At 37.5% G+C, this 8030-nt stretch overlaps 1 protein-coding gene across 3 annotated transcripts; it reads right to left on the minus strand.

Moving 5' to 3' along the window:
* Positions 1-305: 305 nt before the first annotated feature.
* On the minus strand, positions 306-5705 carry LOC122076029 (putative disease resistance protein RGA4). 3 transcript variants are annotated; one of them, XR_006139416.1, is made up of 3 exons: positions 2089-5705; positions 1004-1140; positions 306-825 (listed from the first exon to the last, which is right to left on the minus strand). XR_006139416.1 is itself a non-coding variant. In XM_042641308.1 (2 exons), the coding sequence occupies exon 1, from the start codon at positions 5612-5614 to the stop codon at positions 2120-2122; it is 3495 nt and encodes a 1164-aa protein (XP_042497242.1). In that variant the 5' UTR covers positions 5615-5705; the 3' UTR covers positions 306-1140; positions 2089-2119. The 3 variants fall into 3 exon arrangements, 1 of the variants encoding a protein (XP_042497242.1); XR_006139415.1 differs by having other exon boundaries at positions 992-1140; XM_042641308.1 differs by having other exon boundaries at positions 306-1140.
* Between the last annotated feature and the right edge of the window lie 2325 nt (positions 5706-8030).

Raw genomic sequence — 8030 nt, forward strand, 5'->3', positions numbered from 1 at the left:
TTCATTGGTTTCAATTTGATATATTAGAACCATTTAATAAATGATTCAATTTTTTTGTTTTTACCCATCACATTAGAATCGAACCGAAACTGAATAGATTATTGAGACCGAATGGATTAACACCCTTAACTTTAAGGTCAGCAAATTCATAGTTCCCTTGGAACTCTAAACATAAGTTCAGACGATCTACAATTCAACATCCTAAAAATTCCTGATGCATCTTCTTTCCTTTGTGCATCAAGCCCTAGAAGACAATTTTTTTGGCCTCTCACACCATAATTGATAAGGAATATACTTAATTTTTATTTGGTAATGTTCAATAATTTTATTAAATATAAAGTAAAATAATGATAGAAAGAATTACATCAAAGACGTCTAGCCAGACCTGGACATCTCAACTAAAAAACAGAAAAAATCCCCAAATAGTTTGCCCCTCCACCTTTGGCATTGCCATCAGCAGAGGGAGCAAACCATCTTAAAACAAAAAAGATCCCACAGTTACTGGCTTAAGAAAATCTGTATCAAGCTTTCTCTTCCAAATCCCACCTAAAATCCTCCATAATAAAAGAAGGTGAAAACACTCAATTATCCAATGCCTTCTTGGTAACGAGTCTGCAACGTCATTAATCTCCCCATGACAATGCGAGATGCTCCAAGTTGAAAAAAAAAAAAATCCTAAGAAGGCTTTGAACCACTTGTGCAAAAACACTCCATGGAATAGATTGATCTTTGATGCACACCACTGATGTCGAATCACATTCCCTTCATATCTTGTTAACACCAAGTTCAATCATAAGTTTCATCCGTTCAAAAAAGATGAGAAATCTGCAAAAGATAAATGCATCTCAAAAAAAGCAGAATTAAAAATTTAGACAGAAAAAAAAAAGAGTCCAGGTAAGGCGCGGAGAGTAAATTTATTATATGAAAAGCTTAATAGGAATAAGGAAATTATATAATGGAAACTATATTAGGACATTAAAATCTCCGTAACCTTTAGTAAAACCTGCTGTTTCAATTGCCCCATATCAGTTGCCAAACACAAGATAGAAGAGAAGCCAATCCAATGTCCAGTCATAAATGTGCAGGGCAGAGTAGGCCCCCATTAACTCATCCAACTGTCATCCCAGTATTTGATGCAACCTAAAAATAAAAAATAAAAAGCAATGTAAAAATTGAAGTTAAATGGTCTGTTAGGTTCGAGGTAAAAGATATGTATAATAAGGGGGAGAAATCGTAGCTAAAATCAGTACAACAAGATTTGCATTTGTTAAAAAAACATTTCCTTATAACTGAATTTTACTTGGAATGAGTAAGCCTAAATGTAAATCAAATTTAAAATGATATCAACAGTTAATAAGAGAGAAAGTGAAAGCTGCGCTTAGTCTGTTTTCATTTAGGCAATCCCTGCAGCACTTGGTGTAAGCTCTAGCAAACAATATCATGTTAATCTGTGAGGGGACTTGATTTCTCTTGATATTCTTCTGTAGAATTGCAAGGGCTTATGCTGCTTGTTCAGGGGATATATCTGTTGAAGATATGAATATTCTGCAATTTGGCAGAGTAGATCAAGCATCCATTTTCCAATTGCAGCATTCTTGAGTCTAGTTCTGTTATCATATACCTGTGAATACCTCCTCTAGCATTCTTGATATCTTTGTTGGTTGGTGACGCTGATCAGATCTTCCAACGAGGTTGGCCCGGTCGTTAACCTAGGAATAGGTCTCGGAGCCCTTACGGTGTAGAAGAAGAAGAAGAGGTGGAGGAGAAGGAGGAGAAGGGGTTAAATCGTCTTTTCCATTTCAAAAACTAACACCTCTCTGGCAGTGTTAATTTGGGTGGGTTCAAATGTAATAAATGAATTTTTAGGGAGATGATGTAATACAGGCAAACGCCAGGGAAGGTTGATGTAAATCACTTTTTTTTTTTTTTTTTTTTTTCAGAGTGGTACTTGGTTAGAATTTTTTTTTTTTTTTTTCTTTTTTAAATATGAAGACTAAAAAAGAAAAAAGACATAAGGGGTGCAAAGTAAATAATTTATTACATAGATGTAGTAAATTAGATTGGTGGCATAAAGTGAGAAGTCTGCACCTTAAAAAATGCTTGTTTAGTATTGAATGCATCACCTCCTCTTCACCTCCAAGAGACGACCCCAACATCCACGGTTTGGCTTCATTGGTGTTAGTGGTGGCCATGATGTGATGATGACCTTTGGAATGTGGGATATCTTTTGCCAGTCTTCTCCTCCTTCTCTACATCGTGTCTCTAAGACAGGGCATCCTTCTATTACAAGGGTTTGCAGCATTGTTAGTTGTCGAAGACCATCTGGTAAGAAAGTAAGATTTGGACAACACCAAATCTCTATAGTTCGAAGTGAAATGAGATTTTCGATCCACTCTGGCAACACAGTCAGGCCCACACTGATTAAGCTTAGATGCTGCAATGTTGTAGTGTGTCTTAAGCTCTCAGCTAAAGTCATCAACTTAGGCAAGTCGATAATGTTTATTTTTTGAAGGGAAGTGAGGTGCCGAAAATCCTCCAATTGAGAGAGTTCTAGCTCTGGACACTGATTAATCCACAAACGCTCAAGAGCTGTTAAATATCTCATCCCTGGCAGAGATACTAGTCTCTCACACAATTCAATTCTCAGTACCTTCAAAGAGCACAACCCCTGGAATTGGGTCTCATCCTCCCACAAATATTTCATAGCACTGCACTCGCTGACCCGAAAGTCTTTAAGAGAGCTAAATCCATATTCCCCATGCCTAATAGACAATCTTGGCAAATGGACGAGGTTGGGGGAATAATTAAAAGTCAAACTCTCAAGAACGGGGAGGTTTCGGTTTTGTAGCAGCCCTTCTGGAATGTTTTCACTTTCCTTAGTTTGAAGAAATAAAGATTTAAGAGACGGGAGCAATGGAAGGGTTTTCAACTTATCACAATTCATAATTCCCATTGACACAAGGCAAGGGAATGCTACTACTTCTCTTTCTTGTGTAACATTCAATAACAATTCTTCCAAATTTAGCATGTCATATAAGAACAGTTTTTCCAACAACGGGAATTCTTTACCCAAGCCATCACCATTATCGGACTCAACACCTAATAAGTATCGTACAGAATCCATTCCACTTACGTGAAGAAATTTGAGAAGTGGCAGATGCCCGAGAGGCGGGAGATGTTCGCATCTCTTACAATCGCTGAGTCTAACACAAACCAAATTTTGGAGTGAAAAATCCTCCATCCAACTTGGAAATTTCATGCCTTGGTACCTTTCTATTTTCAATATTTTTATGCTTATTGGGGGCTGGAGGCCTTCTAGCACCTCATCAACATTTTCTTGGATGTGAGTTTGATCATTATTTGGAGACCAAGACAAGGTTAACCAGTTAAGGTTTCTCTTTTCCATCAAATTGGCTTCTTTCGCATCCACTGAATTCTTTACGTTCTTAAGATCTCTTATGTGTAATCGTCCTCTGAGGTTCAGTCCTTTTAACTCATTGATACGATATCCACTCTTCTTCCCCACGATGAACATGCTTAATGTCTGTAGGTGAATCAACTTCCCTATTCCGATTGGCATTTGCCTTAGTGACTCACATCCACAAATATCCAGGTGCCTGAGGCTTCTCATGGTACTCAACTGTGCAGGCAACTTTTGAAGACGTTGACAATTGTCTAGTATCAATGTCTGCAAATGTTTTAGGTTGCTCAAGGATTCAGGTAATGTGCTAATACTCATCATGTAGAGCTTCAGGTACCTCAAGTGTATCAAATACCTCAAGTGTGTCAAATAGGCAGCTGACGATGGTCGCCAACTTACAGAACTGAAATTCAGGTCTAATGCTCGTATGCATCTACGATTTGAAATATTGAAATTTGGAATTTTCAAATAGGCAGCTGAAAATGGCCGGTAATCCACATGTAAATGATTGGTATTTAGCAGCAAAGTACGAATGGTTTGAAATTTACGCAAAGACTCATTAGTGGATGCTACCAACATTTGTAAGTCGTCAGACGAATGCATGTTCTCAAGCTCCAATGATAGGTGTCGAATCCCTTTTGGAACAATTATTTCCTCGCTAGTCTTTAAGGTCAAACATTCCTTACCCATGATAGAACATGCAAGATCATGGACTAGATCATGCATCTTACAATTCACTACATTCAAATAATCATTTTTTTCTACGTCTTGGAAGAAAGACCTCCACACTAACTCGTTGAAAATTTCATTACCAATATCTTCCAACTCCATTTTACCCTTGGATGGAATAAAACCGTTAGCCATCCAGAGATGGACCAACTGTTCCTTCTGGATCCTATGATCCTTTGGAAATATAGAGCAATAAGCGAAACATTGCCTCAAATGTGAGGGCAGATGATTGTAGCTAAGTCTCAAGGCCGGCAAAATGGTATTTTCTTCATCTTCTGGTAGATCCCATATTTCACTGTCTCTCACAAATAGCCATTCAGTCTCTATGTTTTTGAAGTGCATTAAGCTCCCTAGAGCCTTTGCTGCCAGAGGAACACCTCCACACTTCTTCACAATCTCCTTTCCAATCACTACCAAGTTTGCAATCTCTTCTCTGCCATCGCCAAATGCACGTTGCTTGAACAAAGCCCAACAATCGTCCTTTGAAAGTCCTTTTAAGTGGTGAGCAGGAAATGTGCCCATGATTGATGCTACTTTTTCAAGACGAGTGGTTACAAGAATTGAACATCCTTGAATTCCACATGTCAATGAAAATTTCAATTTATCCCACTTGTCCTGATTTTCATTCCAAACATCATCTAGTACAAGCAAAAATCTCCTCCTACTCAACATCTCACGAAGTCGGCTTTGCATTGATTCCAACTCTGTGAGATCAGATGCAGTTCCACCCATAGTTTCTATGATTGCTTTAGTAAGCCTTTTTACATCAAAATCATCAGATACACAAACCCAATTTCTGGCCTCAAATTGGTTTTTCACTCTTTCATCATTGTAGACAAGTTGAGCAAGTGTGGTCTTCCCAAGACCACCGATTCCAATTATTGGATAAACCAGTAACTCTGGGTTGTTAATGTTGTCCACCAATATCTTAACTATTTCTTCTCTGTCCTCATCTCTCCCATAAACTCGGGGTTCAGTTAGAATGGACGTAGTCTCTCGTTCACTGGTCTCAAAAGTCCATTCCACTGCATTTCCCCGAGGGTTCAAATGAAATTTGGACCTCGCATCAGCAATATCATCAAATCTCTCTCTAATATCTTTTATTCTGTGTCCAATCTTGAGACGAAACATAAGTTTTTCCAAATTGAACCAAGATAAGAAAGAGTTGCTTACCTGGTTGGTGCAATTGCTCATCTGGGATTCTTCTAATTGAAGTGCTTTGGCAGCACACTCATCTAAGATGTCGTCTGCATCATAAGCTGCATCCTTGAGTTTCTTTAGCCAACCTTTGGTCTCCTTATCCTTGAATTGCTTCATCTCAGCATCTTCCAATACATCTCTAATTGTGTGTAAGGTGTCAGAAAGCCTTCTCATCTCTCGATCGACTCCCCATACCAAACCAAACTCTTGCTGAAGTAGGAAGTTAATGTTCTGAAGAACAACTCGAAGAACTGCATCAACCATCTTGTTTGCAGCTTAATTGTCTACTTGATCAAAGTTGCTTAAATCTTTGAATTGAAAAGAAATTCTGAATCTCTCCAAAGAGTAAATTAAAGAGCCTCCCTCTGTATTTCCTCTTTCCTTGTGTTAACAACTAGAGTCATAAATTCATAATGAGTAAAGTAAGGAGCTTGACTTAGACTGTTGCGTAGTCTTTCTTTTTCTTTTTTTTTTGGCAAAAGTCCGTAAAAGCCAGGATAGAAAATATCTTCAATTATTGAGAGAGAAGTCTGAACTCATCCCTTCCTATCGACCAAACAGAAACCTCATGCCCCTTTCCTCTTGGACTATGAAGCCTTGGCCCTTCAGCTGATGGACATAGTTTGGCCCCATTTGTAAAATGCAGGCCTGAGCACTGTTAGTTAAAATGCATTTAAAATGCGTTCTCCTTTTTTTGTCGTTTAAAATATGTTTTTTCGTATGTTATTATATAATTCGAAAAAAAACAAAAACGGCAAAAGAATACTTTTTAAACCTGTATCCGTTTTTTAAGGGTAAAATCAGAATTTTATTAAAAATAATTAATTATTTAAAAAAAAAAAAAAAAAAATTAGTAAAAGTGAAGTGTGAAGACAATATGGTACTTGGTTTTTTGTTTTTAACTTTCATACTATCTATAGGAAAAAAATCTCATCTTTTTATAGCCCATTGAGTAAGGAGAAGCTAAAGCTAGCAACATCTCATTTTCTTGTAGCCCATTAGGTTATTTTATCTTGGGATTCCTAGAGCTTTTGGAATATTAGATGCATGTATACAAGTAATAATCTCTCAAATTGCATGAGTATACTACCATTTTTTTTATTTCGTTTTTTTGAAAACTACACGTTTAATACTCGTACCGTTCGTTTACGTCCGTTTGTCGTTCCTTTTTTTTTTACCGTACCATTCATCGTTTTTATTTGTTTAAAACCCGTACCGTACGTTTCCATTTTTTTGCCGTTCCCGTTTTAACTAACAGTGGGCCTGAGGTCTGACGTCTTCCCCACCACCAACCATTGATTGGTAAGGTACGCCCCATATATAGGGCGCCCAATCTTGGCACCCAAAAAACAAAAAAAAAAAAACATATATATAATTATGTAAGAATAAAAATATTATTTTGAAGAATACCATGGTTATAATAGTTGGAATAAAAGATATTATTTTAATTTATGCGTGTAATTACTGAAGCCAAACATTTATTTTTACTACTAAAACATTTTTATTAAATAGTTCAAATTAGATACATTTGTTTGTTTACCATTGCAGAAGGTTATTTTTATTAAAAATTATTACTATTATCGAGTATTTACGGGTATTTTACCACCATGAAATGTGAGAATTTTATGTGAGAAGGTTTTCTAAAAGGCAAAGTGGGCCCTGCACCAATAAGGGTGAATGTGAGTGCATGCAGAAGCATTAACGGGACAAAATTTTCACCTTTCATGAGGAGTTGGGTAGTCATTTCACCCACTTTATGTCAGGGCACAGGAGCCATGTTGCCTTTCAATCTTCTATTTCCCTAATTTTTGTGTACCTTCTAAAAATGATAATTAGAAAACTAAAATTATTCATTTACATAAGCATGTCAGTTTTAGTATTATAGTAAGATAAAATTTATAAGCTACTTAATGGTTTTTCTTTTACTCGTTATATAGAAGATGAATTAGATCTGCAACATCCTTGTTCTCTCATGAGTTCAACTCTCCCTTGGGGCCTACTTGTCAAAAAATCTCAAGCCCAAGTAGATTAAGTGGTTCAAGTCTGTGTTAGACCAACTTTTCCCAAGCGCAGCCCACACTACAAAAATATAGATCAGCCCTGGCTTGGGCTTGGGCTTGGGCTTGGGCTTGGGCTTGGGCTTGGCTCATAGATTTGGTGTATTTTATTACTAAGATGACAGGACTCAGGAGATGATATGGAAGCCGAGCAAGGCCAGGCTTTAAGGTCGAGGCCTTGGTTTCTGCCAGACCCAGCCTAAAATGCATGCATGTGTATGGGATAAATATCTTGTATGTCATGTGATGCAGGATTATTTACACATGACATCTACCATTGATTCAGTATGTCAGTCTTGGTATCTACAATAATATGATAAATTTATTATAGGAGGGGGATTGCTACCAGGCTTTGTGGCCCTTGCAGCAATGCGGGAGCCAATGATAGCACGCACAGGAGCACCCAACAGGGGTGGGATTTTTAATTTCATGGGAGGTGGGACGGTCCTTTCATGCACCATGTAGCCTAGTAGCCTTCTGTTTTCCATCTATTATACTTTTAAATTTTCTTCGCATATATGAATTTGGGGGTTTCCGGTTGTAAACCGAAAAATGACAAAAAAATGGGCTGACCTGATATGACCCAAAGAACAGCGGGCTGGGCCAGGGCTAAAAATATCCCA

Source organism: Macadamia integrifolia, chromosome 1 (genome assembly GCF_013358625.1).
Source record: "Macadamia integrifolia cultivar HAES 741 chromosome 1, SCU_Mint_v3, whole genome shotgun sequence".
NCBI classification, from domain to species: Eukaryota; Viridiplantae; Streptophyta; class Magnoliopsida; order Proteales; family Proteaceae; genus Macadamia; species Macadamia integrifolia.